Source organism: Cuculus canorus, chromosome 7 (genome assembly GCF_017976375.1).
Source record: "Cuculus canorus isolate bCucCan1 chromosome 7, bCucCan1.pri, whole genome shotgun sequence".
Classification (NCBI taxonomy): Eukaryota; Metazoa; Chordata; class Aves; order Cuculiformes; family Cuculidae; genus Cuculus; species Cuculus canorus.
This window is the reverse complement of record NC_071407.1, coordinates 9,883,050-9,901,625: the sequence shown is the minus strand read 5'-3', so window position 1 is coordinate 9,901,625 and position 18,576 is coordinate 9,883,050. Positions and strand designations below refer to the sequence as shown.

Below are 18,576 nucleotides of genomic sequence, written 5' to 3'. Positions count from 1 at the left end.
CCAAGTCACACCTTGTGTTACTGGGCTGGGAGGATGAGTAATGTCTCCTTGGTGTCTTTTCCCAGAGAAAAACAAAAGCCACGGAGCTAGAAGAGAACAGCAAGGTCATCAAATGCTCTCCTGTAGTTGCAGCATAAGCAGCAAGTGCCTGCCTTTCACAGGTTCATGGCACACGTGATCCACGTACCACTACTCTGTGCTGGCCACAGAACCTTTCCCGGAGCCCTACAGCAAGGTCAGACCAACTAGTTTTTTTGTAGCGTCTAGCCAACAGGTAGCAGAAAAGATTAAAGGTGAATATTTTTATGGCTTCTAACAAACTCTGAGGCACCAGCCTCCCTTGCCCTTGCGTTCAGCTGTGGAAAAGCAATCAGTTCTACGAACAGTTACGATAATTCTGCCCAGCAACCCCTGCACTGACCTGCAGTCCCCTCCTCACCTTCAGATATACTGCAGAGGCCTAAGAAGAAAGGAAAGCAAGACTTTAACTTAATTACCCAATTATCTTTTGATAATCACCTAATTACCTTTTGATGCAGTAATTTTTATTTCTTATTCCTCCTATCTTCTTAATAAATTATCTTCCACAAAACAAACCTTGCTGTGACTACGGCAAACAAACAAACAGACCCTCTGTGGCAAATAAACCCCATTAAGCGCAGACATCAGTCTCTACAGCTCATTACCACTGTTCCTTTTCCAGCCTTGGAAACTTGTGCAGCTGTGGGAACTGCAGTTCTCCATTGACTGCAGCATCTGCCAGGGATGCACTCTGTCCTGCAGGCCAGGAATCACTTCAGTGTACTCAAACTTTACTGCCCTCGGACAGCCAAAATGAAGGGGAACAAAGCAAGGGAGGACCTGCCTTGGCAGATCAGCCTGAGAGAGGCAGGAAAAGCTCTGCCTACCCCTCAAACAGCTATGAAGTAGAGGCAAATATTAATCTCCTAAAATGAGTAGCAAGTGTGAGAGTACTTACACTTGACTGAGGTTATTTTACAGAATGCTGTCAGATGTCTTACAGATCGCAGGACTAGTGACACTTGATCATCTGCAGCCAACATAGCTCTTCCCATGACTCTGCTATGCAGGAACAGGGAGGATTCACAGAGCTTCCCTGGCCTCAGAGGACAGGGGCTCCTTAGGAACCCCCTTTCTTTATTCTGTTTGTGGGAAAAGGCATCATCAGCTAACAAACCTTCCTCACATCATGAGATCCACTAATTATTTAAAAACTAACCACAGACACTCTACGATTGAAAATGTAGATGTGAAATCATCAGCACAGGGATCTACAAAACTTTGCAAGCAGGCTCTAAATCTAATTGAGAATCCAGGAGAGAAATCTAAAGAAATTTCTTTGTAACATGTAATGAACAACTGATATTTATAATAGTTGGGAGGCAGGGACAATCACATCTGATCGACCAGTCAGAATGACCAGCTTATATCTAATGACTAAGATGCAAATTTAATCATGTTCTCTTAAACTGCTGCCAATTGTAGAGGCTTTTATCAACCTGTGTGGGTAATTTGACCACTCTGCACTAACACCTAGAATGCCATGTAATGCTCATTATACAGCCATAATTTAAAAAAAAAATATTGATTCCCATGGGGAATAAAGAATCCTTTTTTTAACTTGTTAAAGTTAAGATAATTTCTTATGACAATCCTCCCTGTGAAGTGTCATCACCTGGCTGCTTATCTAAAACTTCAGAGCAGCCAGACTGGGGTGGGAGGAAGAGACAGTCCTCCAGTGTGGCTCCTCAGCCCTGTGCAGCACAGAGGGATGGCACCCAGCTTGCTAATTTTATTTAATGGTGTAGATTGCTTTTCTTTAAAGCTGAAAACCAGAGTTGCTACATATACAGGGAATCTACCTCTCCCCAGGTTAGCACCTTTAAATGGTACCTCAGATACTGCTGTCCAGGCTGTCATGCAGCTGGTCCCTGTGTGTTCTGTGACTCGGTCTCTGACTTTCTGAGTGCGTTTTGAAAGTCGTTCATTTTTATGGCTTTTATTTTGAAATCATTAAACAGGCCAGGATCTGGCTGCCACTGAGCTTTGTTCTTGCACTATGTGCTGTCCCAGCGAAGGAGAATGGCTGGAGATTCTTCATATGTTGGGGTAAAGTCCTTCGTGTTCTGCAATATCCTTTAACAGGAGACAAAAATATATACATCACGTCCAGCAGGTGGTACTGGGCTCTTCAGCAGCAAAAGCACTTGAGATGAATCAGCAATACGGTACCATGTTTTCAATGTAACCTCTGCCCCCTGCACCATACTGTGGGAGTGGGATGTGGGACCTGCATCTGGGAACGTTTGTTGCTGCAGAACAGCCCAGTATGATGCTGTAGCTACATGGTCTGCTTACAAAGGAGAGAGTAAGACTGAACAGTTATAAAGAAGCCATCAATTCTGTTGTCCCACACTAACTGCTGTCTCTGAATCACATCTTTATCTTCTTGGTTTGATTTTCTCCAGAGCTAGGATATATTAGCATAATCATTCTCGCATCTTCTGATGTTCAAATTTTCTTCTTAGTCTTCTGCAGCCTTGATCTAAAAGCTTTTCATATTTCTACCAGAAATCAATATTTTTATGCAAGCAGCAGTGAGGGATTTAGTTTGTGTGTATAAATATACAGTAGTCTTACTACTCTAGCTGCTAGTGCAAAGTGAATCCATGACATGGGTTATATTCTCTTAGCTAAAGGCAAAGACATTAGTTAACTGACAATGTATTATCCTATTGTAGAGACTGCCGGATGGGGATTACTGCTGCTAATATGCTGTCTCATCCTTCAGGTAATACATAGAGCAAACTTCTGTTCACAGATTTAGAACACAGGCAAGTGATAATGTGTAAATTCATTAGGGAGCAGCTTAAAGTCCAAAGTGTGTCTGTGTGTGGTATCTCATCCATTTCAATAGGAATTTTACCTTCAGGAGTAGGCTCATGCTAATGCTGTTACATCATTTTTATTAGACCAAAAATCTAAGGAGGTTCAGGACGGGCAAGCGGCCACCTTAAAGACACCTCACTGCATAGTACATACCATGTATTCCAACCCAGAGTAAATAAATGCTGGCCTATCCAGTGACAAGAGTATAAAGACTGTGATCTAGAAAAAAAGTGGACAGCATACATACAAAGCTGTAGTTTCATCTGACAAAACAAATCTCTTCACCAGGCTGTAATGTTAAAAAGTCCAGAAGAACTGAAATATTTCACCATCCTGGAGTTTAGGTACCAAAATTAATTCTACTTAGCACAACAGAACTTTACCTAAACCTGTTCGTAAAGAAGTTGAAAGACTTTGCCCTTAGAGAAGGATTTCTGAGATCCCTTCAGCTGGTATCTCAGTGCTTTCTTTGGAACATGGAGAAAAAAACCCCTTATTTTGCAAATCAAACACTTCCAGGCATAACTTATTCTTGAGTGATATCTGTGGGTAAGCTGCGGAAGAATGAGGGCAATAAAGAACTGTGCTGCTTTTCCTTACTCCCTCCTGCACAATTTGGCTTTCAGTGCTCAGAAGGGATGTCCAGATTAGTCTCTTCTACTAGGCAATCCTTCTTAATGTACCCACTTATTTAATACTATCAAGCTTACCTTTGCACATTTTGAGGACTGATCTGACTAAAAGACAGTGAATGAAATTAGTGAGTTGTGGCTGAAGTCTGGCCAATCCCATCTTACTTATAAAACCCTTCTGTTTCTGGCTTTGGTGTCCTGTTTGTGGGTGGGAAGCCACAGAAAGTGGTTTGTGTTGTGAAGCAGAGGAACTTGCTCGCAGAAATTCTGTCTTAAAGAACAAATAGAAATTCTGTCTTAAAGAACAACAAGAAATATGGTGAATGAGATTCCTGAGAAATAAAGGACATGTAACTTCTAAATGGTCAATATTTAAAACGAATGCCCTGAAGAGCAACACTTCTGATATGCTCCTCTCCATGCTACTGGTTTTATCACAATCAAGAGAAGCATTCCTACATCCAATCCCCCCACTTCTTCTGTTGAACTCATTGCTTTTTCTAATGGTAAGTTCAAAGAAATAAATTTTGCTTCCAGAAATAAATCAATGAAAAATATAACATTCTCATAAATTAGCACTTTTTAAAAAAAGTACTGGATGTGCTTACTTTCAACGTCCTTGGCATTGCTTAAGAGCTTTAAAAAAATCAGGAACATGACATTCTTTGTATGACATCTTGCAAAAATCCTCCAGAAAATCACCAACTTTCTACTTCTATCAAATAAACAACCTGTATTCAGGAAGGTAGTTGCTGAGAGCATACTAAGGGGTGATGTGGGATTCTGTAACTGCTGACAACTAAGGCAGTGAGAAAGGAAGGAAAACAGTGTTTGTACAAAGTTTAGAGCATACTGAAATTCTTATACACTTCCTGCTGTTTACTTGCATTTTTCCTCTCCATGTCTGTCATGACTAATTAAGTTTCATGTCCCTTGGGTAATACCATGCTAATTAAATACCAGAAAACATGGGGGAAAGTGGCAAGAGAATTTCTGGCAATACAGTTTAACAGTAAATGACAAGCATGAACCTTCCACCATCATATTCAAACACTGTAGGATTTTCTTGTGACACAAATTCCTAGCCACAAATCCTAATATGCCATCCAGTATCAGTGCAGTAAAATTCAGGGAATCATACCACAGCTGAATGCTTACGAACAGCACTAAAAAGGGTGACACCTAATGCAAAATTTAGGAAGCTTCTTCAAAGAGCTGGGAGACAATTTGTAACTAAACAGTTTTATTAACTTTTTTTTTGCAAAATAAAAAACACAAAATAACCACCAAGATTAAAGGCCATAGACAGCATTAACCAAATGAACCAGCCACTTGGTTATAGTAGCTGATAACTAGCACAACTGGATATTATTGCATATACCTCAGGTTGATGTATATATCCATTACAGTTTGGCAAGATTACAATCATACAGTAGCTTTGGTTGTGTAAAACCTAGTAGCAATACTTACTTAAAACGTGACTGGTTAACATTTTATGACAACAGATACTTATCTCATTTTAGTCTGAACATGTCTCTAATTCATTCTTCTCCTCCACAATATACATTACCACTGACCAAGAATTAAGGAGACATATTTGCAATCATCCTTTGTAGCCCTTCTTTATCACTGTACAGTGATGAATCTTATAGGGGTAGGAATACGTCACTTACTTTCCTTATAGAAGTAGGTAGAGCAGCATCTCTTTCCATGCTGGGTGGCTTCTACCATCCTGTGGCAGCATCTGCCAAGAATTAGTCCATTCAGAATATAAATACGTAGATGTGTATGGCTTTCAGTCCAAAGCCTTTCCTGACCTACAGTACTGGGGTTTGACTGCACTGCCTTGCCTTTGAATACAGAAAAAAACACAAACAAATGGCTTTTCACATCGGTATGCTGGGCTGCCAGCACAAAACAATATTAACAAACCTAATACACAATACTAGCTCGGTTACAGAGTTGTGCCTGAGACACTGTACAGGATTGCATGTGTATGTTCTACAGTCTACATATTTTAGTTTTGGTCTTTTAAAAAATGCTCTCATCCTTATGCAACCTAGTGTAACACTGCATTTAGAGTAACGGTTGATAAAAAGTCATAAATACACAGGCTATTTGAAAACACTGGAGGTTTTTTCTTTTCTTGCACCACTTATGCAGAATTCCTGCCTTTCTGCCATCATTTTTCCTCCAGCTTTCTGGGTATACTACTTACGGGGGAAGTACGTAATCTACTTTAAAATAATCTAACATTTTGGGTTCTATCTGGGAAAAGCTATAGAAGAATTTGGATCAAATTGAAGTGATCTTGCGTGTGAAGAACCTTCTTCATTCATCATTTACAAAATGCTGTAATACTAGATAACTCCTACATGTTTTTGCAGCCCTTTCGTTTGCTTGTGCTGAAGGAAAAAGGAATTCAGCATGAGGAATGGCTGCGTGGTTCAGATCCCACAGAACAAGGTAACTGTCATGCAGTAATTCAAATGCAAGCAGTGTAACTGCTTTTTTCATTCAGATCCATACTTGTGTAAGGATATAAATTAATAAGCCCTTCTAAATGATTTTAGAAATATCGTCTTTGATCTAGACATATAAAACCTCTGAATACTCTGAATCACTAGATTTCACATGGCCCACAGAGTCATAATTATTTGCACTTACATGGCAAATATTAGAAATACATTTGCCTGCAGTTGAACAGGTAATTATACTGCCTATTATTCAGCTGAGCAAAGATCAAGCACTCTGTATCTTGCAGTTATTGGATCTTATTCTAACCCTTTACTTTAGAAAGAGGAAATAACCATCTAATTATATTACCAGTGCACAGTACTTAGTTTAAAAAAGACAACCTATAGTAGGCAACTAGATTTGTTTCCTAAGATGACTTTTCATGAGATAGTCTAAAAGCAGTCTCTTATGACTAAAGATTGTCTATTTCACTGTACTCACATAGTAAAAATAGTTAAAATCTAATTACAAAGCTGCTACATGGTTATTTTGTGGTCTGTAAAATAAAATGGTATCCAGAATTTTATCTGAACAAAATACACCAGACAGTATAAAAATATTTCCCAATTGGAGATTGAAACGTTAATGCTGGATTTTTTGTTTTGTATAAAAAGAAATGTAATAATGGTAGACATTTATTTGCTTGCCAGCCAAAAATATACATATGATTTTGAGAAGCTGTTCCAGGCTCATTTCCAGTGAGCTTGTGCTTTTGACCCTAGCAGTAATAAATGCACGTGTGGAACAAAGTTTCCTGAAAACCTGAACTACATCTTATTTCTAACAATAAGACTAATTTCCGACACTGGTTATGGATTTCCACTTATTTACTCTGTTCAGGCAACTACAGCAGAGGAATTCCAGAAGCACCACTTCCGCCTTGAATGGTGTTTGTTCAGTGCAACATCTTCCTTTTCTCTTTCTTTTTTAACTCGCTGGTAGTGATCTTCTTCCTTTAAGTACCACACAGGTGGCCACCGATGCCTCTCAAAATATTCTTGATTATCTGATTAAAAAGAAACAATCAAAAAGCCTCCAAACAAGCCAGTAAGACACACAAATCCCAGAAATGTCTTGAGTGTCTGCAAAAAGCTATGCGGCTAATCATTTATTCAGTCTCTACGTTAGCTGGCTTTTTGGGGAGATTCCACCAATTTCCTCATATGTCGGTCTTAGAGTGTGAAAAGACTTTGAAAGTGGTTATACTCAAGAGGCCTTAGCCCACCAAAGAGTGTAAAAAAAGAAAGCCCTTTACAGAGTGTATTTTTTTGTTACAGAGCCTGAAAATAGCTCTGTTCCTTTCAGCATCGTTGAAATAGGTAAGGAACATAATGCTTGGCCAGGAATCAGGCTAATGATTATGACCTTTCTTTACAGATAAGAATAATTTATGAATGTTACTCAAGATAGCGCGGAGGCTCAGTCTCATGGTTTAGCTGTCTGAGCTCATCTTTATCTTCATGATTAATCAATCGGGAGGGGAGGAGCGGGAGAAAACTCATGAAAATTGCGGAGGGATGTTGCCCATACCTGAAGATTTAGCTTTGATTTCTTTGCGGAATTTGGAGCAAACACTGTTGTAATTGGTGCAGATGTAGTGCAAGCACCAAGCTGCCAGTTGGTTAGCATTGTGAAACTGTAAAGAAAAACAAAGAGCTTATTCCTTTTCTTGATATCACTTATTTTGCAGCACCAATTAACAACTAAAGCTAGTATGGTCTCCAGCGGATTGCATCTGGCAGCAGTCTCCCAAGCATACAGTGGAGCTTTTGAGGCTGCAGTGAGGCTCTAGATGCCCTAATGAGCTTCTAGATACCCTAGACCTTCTGCTGGAACAACCAGTGGCCTAGAAGGCTCATGAACAGGTGTTGAGCATGCACAGCATCTGGCAAACTGCATTCAGTCTCACATAGGATCTGAACCCAAGGCATGCCGGACCTAAGTTTTCTGGCATGATTGTACCAGTCATCCATCCTTATCAGTTACTGCAAACCCTGTGCTGAAGTAACTCCCTGGAAAACTATGCTCATGGACAGAATTCAAGCATTACTGAAAGCTCAATACAAAAACTTGTGTGCAAGGTTTCCATGGTCGTAACGCAACATAGCTATAATGCAAGTCAGATTGTACAGCATGTGTCTCTACTTTGGTGCTCCGAGTGACTACTACGATCTTCTCAGGTTATAAACACATCATATTGATGTAGGTACTGAGCACAGATGATATCCTAACAGCAGTTAAACATATTACTTCTGTCTTCAACCAAGAGGAAAACCAAAACGAAATGAAATACCCTTCACAAAATTGAAACTTAGTAAAGCAAGCTGCCTTTCCTCGGAATGGCCTCAGTCCTGGTTTTGCAATAGGTATTGCAAGAGAAACACTTGAAAGCAGCTGCAGGAAATCTTGCATGGTGGACAGCTTGTGCTGTATTTCAGTGCTACTTATATGCCAAACTTCAAGCCAAGCTGCAGCCAGAATCATTGTTAGTGTGAAATCAAGAATGATAAAAATAATAAAAAAAAATTAGCTTACAGTACTACTGTATTTGGTAGACTGCTGTGTCCCTCTTTTCAGAAAACTGAGGTATGTAGTCTAACTGTGAGCTGGAGGCTCTCTCTTTTCATGGTTTTGGGGCCTCAAGAAACATTGAAATGTGTTCAAACACAAAGCAGTAGGATTTGCACTCTCTCTGAACTATCAGACGACTGGCTGTGGGTGGCCAGTCTAAGTGTCAAGTTCAAGATCACCAAAAATGTTGCTTTTGCAATACAGATCTAAATATATCTACAAGAACTGAACTGAAGGGAGCGCACGCATCAGTCACCATTACAAGGCTGAACAGCTTCATTACATAGCATTTCATGTTACTGAAGCATGGCCATAAGAACATGGACTCGGAAGCTCCATAACCAAGAAAAACTAAAATATATATTTGAAAGAAAACTCCTCTGAGATTACTTAAATAGAAGTTTCACCTTTAAACTAATGGAAAAATCTTCTTTAAAATAGAAGATAAAACTAAGTTCTATTATCAGTCTCTCTCGGAACTGCAGACTTAGCCACTTAGAAACAATGCTCAGAAGCAGTAAAGTGCTAAAAGCAAGTCCTGTAGCTGGCCAGACTATGTTTAAAAAAAGCACATACTGACCTGTGCCAATTCCAAATAGGATAGTACTTCTCCATCTATTGCAATGCCACTCATGGAGGCTTTTGTTAGCTCTTGTACTGCATGCTGTTCTGTTAGAGGAGAAAACTCATCACTCACATGGGAAACAGTCACATTTCAAGGTCAGATCATCCACAAGTAACAACGAACCAAGGAGGCATGTTCTCTTTCCTCCCAATGCTAACTTGAGCATTAGGAAAGTGGCATATCCATTGAGATATTCTAAGCGACTTCTGATTTGAGTGAAGCCAGATTCTGGCCTATAGAGTCATGGCTGGAGATTCTGCATCATATGAGGATTTGCTCCTCTGCCTCAACATAGACTATTTCTGGTTTCACACACAACGTTTATCCCTTTCTTACAGAAAGTGAGCCTGCAATTAACCACTTATAGGAGGACAAAGTTCAGCAGCCACTAGTCTTTTTGTGGCAGTATGAATGGGTGCAATATTGAATATAAGTTAGAAATATGGATCAACTGTCTCTTTCGGATAAATATAAAACCAACAGCCAATTTTTGGGGCAACAGTGCACTTGCCATTGCATTGTGGATTTACTAATGAATATACCCATAGCACTGGTAAAGAAAAGCTCACTTCAGACCATCTTCAGATTCTCAGATCAGTCATTCCAGATGAATGCTGACCAGCTCCCCCAAAAGTCACTTCAGTTCTAGAGTCTCCTTAACCCTTACTTAGAAGCATTTCCTAGAATCTTACAGGTTTCAGTGGTTTTGGGGAAATGGTGCTAGCTGATTTAATTCTACTGGGTTCAGTTGGCAATTGCCTTTGGACTCAAAATTATTTCATTAAGAATTAAATGGAATGAAATATTCTTAATACTACATGTATATTTATGCTGCAACTACCTGGAAAATAACCAGGATTTCAGTTAAATTGTGCATATAAATCAGGCAATAAAGATTTGGTCTGTCAGAATCAGTATGTACAAGTGAAGGAGACTTAGGATTTAGTATGTGATTAAATTTTGCCTAAACATTGTCCTGTAAATACATGTAACTTTGCTTCATCTATCTATGAGTTTTGGCCTTGGCCACTTCTTCAGAACAATGCCAAGCTACTCACATAATGAGAAACAAATAACAACAAAAAACGCCTGGAGGTTTGGGTGTGTATGGATTTAATTTAAAGACTAAATAGTATCCTACCCTGTAGTTTTTCTCTAAATGTGTGACTGAAAAGGTTTTCTTCCTGAAATGAGGTTTTAATCCCCATGTATATACCGATATACCCAATCTCCTCTAGACAGTGAAAAGGGATCCAGACGGCATTGCTGAAAACCATGATTATCTACATCAGTTTTGAACTGGCTCAGTTACTCTCCCTGAATAGCAATGTATAATGGAGCATTTCACTCATTATATAATGGAAAGCCATCATGTTTTCAGGTAAATTAACAACAGAGTAGAGCTGGTTTAGCTTAAAACTAAAAGAAGGTGAGAGAAAGGCAAATACATTTTTCTAAGTGAAAATATCAATTTGTATTACAGGATCCCTTTCAGGAAAAAAACAAACAACAACAGTATTTTCCCTGACACTTGAGACAATCCTGTATGTTCCAAACACTAAAACATGTTTCAACCATTGCAGAAGACGCTGCATTGGAAAAGGCCACAAATTCTTACCTGCCAGCGCAACCAGATGAGGAAGGCAAAATCTATTTGCCAATGCGATTAACTCAAGTGTGTCCAGTTCCTGACTGGAGGACAGTTGCTTGGTATATAAGTAATCTAAAACCGCTTGCATGGAAGTCTTATTTATATTGGGAAGAACTACCTGGAAAAGACATTAAGAAGACAGTCTTTAAAAATTAAGAAATTTTCATATAGAGGCCATATTTCACTTCTGCCACTTTGCTGGACTGTCAGCTTTTCTCTGCAAGACATTTCAGAAATGCAGGGAAAGTATTTAAAAAAAAATAAATAAAAGTTCCCATTAAATTTCAAGAAGTTGCCAAAAGGCGAGAACACCTCCTGAATCAGATCCTTTGCCAGTTCACATATAAGCAACCCTACCAAGTTACTGGAATTGGATCCACGTCAAACAGTGAATCTGTTCAATGCTTTCTAGCCTGTGAATGGACCGCTTTGTGAGATAAACAAAGTCTCTGAGCCAAACTCCCCTTGGTAGACTCAAGGAACACAATCTATCTGCTTCTGGCAAGGATATTCTGGGGATTCTGAGAATAATAGAAAACAAAGGATAACAAAACCCCACACCCTTCTCAGTCTGTTTATAAATAACCAAATTATCCAAGTAAATGGTGGTTTGGAAGTGACTGAGAATGGAAGAAATGGGGTAAAGAAAATGTAAACAATTTCTGCCACACACATATAATTAAGTGTAACCACCATGTAATGGAACTACAAAGCCTAGGACAAAATCTATCTAATTTCTCACCAGCACAGCCCTAACTCCACTTCAGGGAAGCCTAAAAGAAGAGGAAGGAGAGTTAGAAAGTCTCATTGTAACCTGTCACTGTAGTATCTCAGCTACAGTTTGCACATATGATCACCCCTCCAAAGAACAGGGTAAAACTTATTCTTGCAGCAGGTAAGCCTGCTTCCAATACCTAAGCTAGTTGATCCCATTGATCAGCAGTTTGTAACGTACATCTTCATAACTCAAGAGATGCTGGCACTGGAGAATACACTGAGGCATTCTGAAGAATTTGCAGTAAAAAAAAAACCCAGCAGAACAGAAAAATAATGAAAAACTATGATGAGGAATTAAATATACATGGAACTTCATCTACCAGCTTGTTAGCAGTCAGCACATACTTTCTGCTAGAAGGGTGTTAATCGTTGTTGTGTAGCTGGTTGTTAACCTTTGAGGGCTTGTGAATTTTTCTTTCAGCTCTGGGACGGTGGGATTCAAACCCAGATCTGTTAGTGCTAAACATGAGCCTCTTATGCATATCAGTCACTGTGGAAAACAGCTCAGTTCTCCAAGTAAGAGGAGCTAGTTGTGAAACTCATTCATTATTAATATACTTTTTTAGTGCAGCGAGCAGTAAATTCAATGAATGTGTTTATAAATTGCTGTGTCCCAAATACAGAAAAATTAATGGTTTTATTTTTTGTAAACCAGTCAAAGGAAACCATTCAATTCATATCTCCCTATAGTTTAAAACTTCCAAAAGCATTACTGAATGCTTTAAGCTCTACAAAATGGAAGCTAAGTATTTTAAATTGGAAAGATGAGCTAAGACTGTTAAGTTAATCATTAAAATAGGCTGGTAGAAAAAAATTTATATTCTTCATTTCCAAATGTTGCTTACTAGAATTAAGCCATGTATTTTTAATGAACCACTTGTCGAGCACACCTCTGGGAAAGGAATTATGGTTAGAGCTGTATTAGAAGCAAGAAAAATCTAAGCAGAACACAATCTTCCAGAATATTAAACACAACTCCCCCGAACTCTTCATATAAACAAGCCCAGTACGTATGGAAAAGAACAAGAAAACAAAACCCAAAACCTTGGTATGGATAAGACACAAGAAAAAACATTAGCAGAGTGTTTAGAATTTGAAAAACACACCATGAAGGCACCTTAAAATACAAAGCTTCTGCTGCAAAATTTTAAGTCAAATCATTCAAATGGCTTATACTGTATTTTATATCTTCTTTACTCAAGAGGACAAGCTGATGCACTAGGAAACCTGAGCTTGCTTCTACTGAAGTACTGTGATGCCAGCCCCCTTCTCTGATACAACACTCCATGTTCTTTAACCTATTTTTAACCTTCCTCAATGCCCCCGCTCCATGCATTCTATGTAATGCTTCCGACTATAGAAATACATATTCACACAACTTTAGAACTTATTTTAAAGAAATTCACAAATACATATTTATTCCCCTCCCCCCATATTTAATATTTTAAAGGATTTCAGCTTTAAACATGTGTTCCAGCATTGAAGGAAGTCTTATGCCTTGCAGAAAACGCAATCCTCTGAGGCATCCCAGTTTAATGCCTTAAGAAGAAAAGTACCCTAGGTCCGCAAGGGAAGAATAAAGAATCATTCTGGGGATTATTGCAACCCTTCAAATACGACACAAAACAATGTTTCCATCACCCTAAATCCATCAGACATTATAAGCAAAATGGACAAAAAAAGACACATACCTCACTGTTCAAGCTTTCAATAAATGATCCTCCAAACATAGCAGACATCCATTCACAGCTACAGATCAGCAGTGGCTTGTGGGCATTTATGGTTCCATCATCCAATTTAAATGTCACATCTGCCATGGGAACAAAGAAAAAAGCATGCTGCAAGTCTGCATTTCAAGTGAAACTGTGTCTCAAGGATGTATGTTTCACTTGCACACTGGTAACCAAGGACTTCCTTCACTTCCATGATCCCCACCCTGCAGGTAACTTTAACATTTTACACAGTTAAATAAAAAGTCTCACTTTAAAAAGAGGGATGTTAGACATTCAACATAATGGAAAATTTGGTCACTTATTTAAGAGCTTGTTTGTAGATTTTGAGAAATTAAACTGCTGAATCCTAGGTTGGAACAGTTGGCCCTGAGTAACACTATAATTTTGGGCTCCTCCTTCCTCTCAGAACCATGTATCTGTCACAATTTTTGAAGTCTGTGAAGCAACAGTAACACGAATGAGAAAATAATTACTGCTTTTCTTGTTAAAGAATGTTTTTACTCACCAGAAAATGTCCCTTTGCAAAGGCACTCTTTTATCCGATTAGCTTTTCTGACATGAAATGCTTTTGTAATCTCTTGATTCATGAAGGCTTCTTTATTCATAATATTCTCCACCATCATTCGCAAATCAAATACTTCCAAGATCTCAGCAATCTGAGCCAGTCTTGTGAGATCTTTTTCATTTTCATCCAGTTGCCCTGTGTATAAAAACTGCAAAACAGTTTTAAAAGGTCCAGCCTGCACAGATGAATCCATTTTTACCACCGTTACAGGACATGTCATATTTGAGACAGGATTCACTTGCATTTCCTTATGCATACTAACAAACCCCTTACCCCAGGATGACAGAGATCTTGCTGCAGAATTTGTTTCAGCAGCTTCAGGTTCTAGCACGTGTAAAGAGTCAGTACTTTCTGGTGAGGGAATTTTAACATCAGCAGATTTCAAGGATGTTTCATCACTGTCACCACTTGTCTCAAGGTGACTCGTCAGAACATCCCGATTTGCATTTTCTTTATTACACTGTGTTTCATGCAAGTCTGGACTTCCCTCACATTCCATTAAGAAAAGGTCATAAAACTTTGAAGAGGAGGTAGCTAGGTAAATCTTGTGAGCAAAAATGTAGTCCTGCTCCTGGAGAACAAACATAACATCTGCACACAGCGGTCTGTCCAATAAATATCCAGCTTCAATCATGCTCGGTATGGGACACTCAGGAATTTTGATAACTGGAGGAGGGGCTTTTGGAGGTAGGAACGGAGCCTGGAGCAGAGGTTTTTGGACCTTCTTCAAATGAGATTTCCAGAACTGTAGATGCCTTCTGGAGATCAGGGCAGCTCTAATTGCATTGTCAAATACATCTTTAATCCCAAACTGATCAAATACACTGGTTTCATAGTAGGGTATCCCAAGTTCCTTGGCAACCTCTCTGCCTCTTTCTGGTGGCAAAATGTCTCCTCTTTTTATCGGCCTAGAGATAAAAAAAAGCAATATATCTTCTCACACACAATGATCATCACAAAATTACTCTAGAAGACATGGGATTTTATAAAGTGTCTTAGCATCAATTCTGAGAAAATATCATTCAAATGAAACAAAATATAAAATTAAGCCCACAGAGCCCTTTGGAAATCTACAACCAGAGTTTTAGGTTAGCACATACTTGTCATTTTGTTTAAGTTTGATGGTGTCTTTGGAGTGTTACTAAATATACATAGAAATAATTTGCAGAAAATGGAATGAGCCTTCTCTTTGTTAAAGGAAAATTTACAGTAAAGAAGTTTATATTATGCTTGAGAACTTTCATTATTTAAAAAAATCTCCCAGCATGTCTTTCCTCTCAGATACGTTGTCCATATCTTTCTTTGTATCCAACATTTAAACTCAAACGACAATTCTCATGACATAGGAAGACCACAAATATAGCTAAATGTGAAATGAGAAATATTTCTTAAGCTAATGTTTTTTAAAGACAATCATAGTAGCCTACGACAAAAGTGTTACTGGACACATACGTCAAAAGAGAGGCCTGTTTTGGCTGTAGAAGCATTATTAGGGAACTTCAGAATTTCCAGAGTGGCTCTAATACCAGGCTTAGGGTAAACAAACCAGAAAATAGTCTGGGATAGGATCCATTTTCCCAAGAATAAATCATCTCACCAGAAGACATGACCCAACAGTGTGTTCTCTGAGTGTACCAGATTGGGAAGACACAAGCTGGCACAGACTTAACACACTCCAGACAACAGCTTGCTTTAGTTGCTAGCTAATAATCAGCTCAGGTGGCAGAAGTCTGTGCTAGACATGCAGAGCACTGATTAAAACCTTATTAATGGTGCAATCAGAAAGGAGAATTAGGGCAGAAGAAGAATTTTGAGTTTTGAAAAACATTTCCTTGTAAAGAGACAACCAAAAAGCTCACCCAACCCACACAATGAAGAAACGAATAAACAGAAAAAAACTATGAAAATCATACTGCTGAGTCAAGAATTTGAATGCAATGCAAAGTTTTCTAAGAGTACGTGAAATAGTAATTCAATCCCTTTTATGAAGTTTGTTTACAATGCAGTCTTTAATTACAAGATCATGGATATTATTTCTATGAATCTGTCTCATTCAAATTCACATACAAGGAGAAGATTGAAAGGAAGGAGACAATTATGGGACTGTTTTGCCCAAACATGTGAATGCTTTTCTTTAGAATCTGGGAAAAACAAAGCTTCTCCAGAATAACCCCAAACTCTCTTTTGATCTCAAAACTTTAAAAAAAATAATTTGCAACAACTTTATTTTCTGCCATGATCTAAGATTACACCTAGAAAAAGAATAATTGATAATTAAGAAAATTTTGGAAGAATCTGTCAGTTCAAAATAGTACCTGATATTAGCAACAGGGTAAGACATGATAAACAGTTTCAGAAGGAGAAAAGCATATATGAAAACCTCAAGTAACTATTATTTACCTTATCATAGTGTTAAGGCATCCAAACAAGTTTGTGCAAAAATATTGTAGGAAATAGAGTAACTGTGTGTGTTAACGAACTAACAACTCAGAGGGCAGAATTAAAAAGAAGAAAGCACATACATATATCCTCATCTTACAAAAAATGGAAACTATGCCTCTGTCATTTCTCTATTGCGAGTGTTATAATTGTTATTTTTGTTTAAACTTTACCTTGCCAAAGGCCGTCTGGCTCTGTTAACAGCCTCAAGATCTGCATAGCGGAGATCAAGTTGGCAGCCCACCAGAATGACAGGTGTGCGAGGACAGAAGTGCTTGATTTCTTGATACCACATCGTTTTCACATGATTCAGGGAATTAGGATTAGCAATTGAAAAGCACAGAACAACCACGTCAGACCTGGAAAGGCAACAAGAAAATATCCAATCAAAACCAACAAACATACTTTCCACCTATTTTCATCACACGAGATTAAAGCTGCTCAAGTCTACACTTCAAAAGATGCGCTGACACCCAGATGTCAGAATACATGTTGTTTGTGCAGAGGTTTGATAGAAGATACACATTCCACCACAAAAGCATGGGAGCACACAGCCACACACCTAGGAAGCACTGCCCCTCTATGTCTAGAGATGATCCCTACATGTATGAACAGAGCACTGCGAGGCAGGGACTTGCCATTCCCTTCTTTCACCTTACAGTTATTCACAGGCTATTATCACTCAAAAATTAGTTCTGCTGAATGGACACATAAATTGCAATTCAAAGATCATTGGTGCATTAGAATTAGAAAGGAGTTATGCAAAACTTTGGAACAGCCATACGGGCAGACACAGGTCGCTTCTGAACTTGTCATGGACAAAATTCCTTAGTGCTCTATTTGAGATACTGAGGCGGTCTCATTTGCACAGCAATTCTCTAACATTTTTAATAAATAATCTGTTAGAAGGGCAAATTATGGCAGAATGATCACTTCTACAATATAAGCAAAAATAGACATTACAATAAAAGTAAGGTCAGTAAGCGTACAACAGGACAGTGGCTTAACTCAGAGTAAGCATGACAAGCTTTCAAAGGTTTTAGGAAAGCAGAAAGTACTTAACTAAATAAATTGGTTTCATAAATTGTAAGTATGAGGATTAAGGTTGACAGTTCATCTACCTAATTCTTGTCAGAGCTAGCACCTTAAGGCAGAGAAATGCTTGAATACTTGTCTCAGGGCATTCCTAACTTGGGGCAATTTCATTATTTATAAACTGGGATGGGATGTTACAAAACAGTTCTTGTGCTTTTGGGTCTCTCATGGGGAAAAAAGAAAGGAAGAAAAAAAGTTGAATTGAAACTCTTCAGAAAAACTGAGGGGAAAGGACAATTTCAGGAGGCAACACTGCTACAAAACTGTCAATAGGATACGCGCAGCAATACCACGTCTGCCTCGGTTCTATTATTCTTTAATTTGGCATAAATGTGTTGTGTCTGCAGTTTGTGTAATGTATAAAGCAGCAGCAGTGAATCATAACATCCACTTTTTAAGTAATGAAATACTTCCTCAGTATTGATGCTTTTTACATTTCACCGAGGGCACAGATATATCCAGCAAGACCATTTCTAAAGATAGCTGCATACAATACAGATACTGCTAGAAGCATAGATTTAATGCAAGAGAAATGCTCCTGCTCCAAGTTTGTATCCTATATAAACTGCAACACATCTGTCATATCCAGAAACAAGACCTTTTCAAACTGGAATTTATCTACTAAACAGTGAAGTGGTAAGCAGGTCTGGTCTTCTACATAACTGAGACAAATACCTTTTAAACTTAAACATGTTCTATTCAGGGTCATGTAAGAGTAAATAAAACCTAAGCCCCAACAGCCATTTGCTTAGGTCTCAGAAAGAAGAAATCAACGTACAGCCAGGAGAAAAAAAAAGATAGTTACACATATTCTAATCCAGTCAATTGCTGTTTAATACAAGATCATCAAGACTGCCGGAGAGGCAAGCGTTGGCTGGTCCTAACTATAACTAAGCATCTTAGAGAGACAGACTGTCCTGTCCTTCAGAAATTAATACCTAAGCCAAGTAATTACAGTCACGAGTATCCAGCCCTCCTGACTCTGTAAAACCACAAGACACACATTACATCTCTCAGAAAAACAAAAGGCAACAGAACTCCAGCAGGAGTTCACAGGCAGG

At 38.6% G+C, this 18,576-nt stretch overlaps 2 protein-coding genes across 14 annotated transcripts in view; one reads left to right on the top strand and one right to left on the bottom strand.

Annotated features, from left to right (window-relative positions):
• The window catches only part of CABCOCO1 (ciliary associated calcium binding coiled-coil 1), a 319,312-nt gene that overhangs the window by 15,436 nt on the left and 285,300 nt on the right, over positions 1-18,576 (top strand). The window lies entirely within an intron of this gene.
• RHOBTB1 (Rho related BTB domain containing 1) overlaps positions 4,724-18,576 on the bottom strand; it is a 56,681-nt gene continuing 42,828 nt past the window's right edge. For all 7 annotated transcript variants that reach the window (XM_054071693.1, XM_054071696.1, XM_054071695.1 and 4 more), the window contains 7 exons: positions 16,594-16,779; positions 13,922-14,889; positions 13,375-13,493; positions 10,874-11,024; positions 9,211-9,299; positions 7,590-7,695; positions 4,724-7,065 (listed from right to left, as the gene is read on the bottom strand). In XM_054071693.1, the coding sequence (XP_053927668.1) occupies positions 6,896-7,065; positions 7,590-7,695; positions 9,211-9,299; positions 10,874-11,024; positions 13,375-13,493; positions 13,922-14,889; positions 16,594-16,779 (1,789 nt within the window). In that variant the 3' untranslated portion in view covers positions 4,724-6,895. The remainder of the gene's footprint in view (positions 7,066-7,589; positions 7,696-9,210; positions 9,300-10,873; positions 11,025-13,374; positions 13,494-13,921; positions 14,890-16,593; positions 16,780-18,576) is intronic.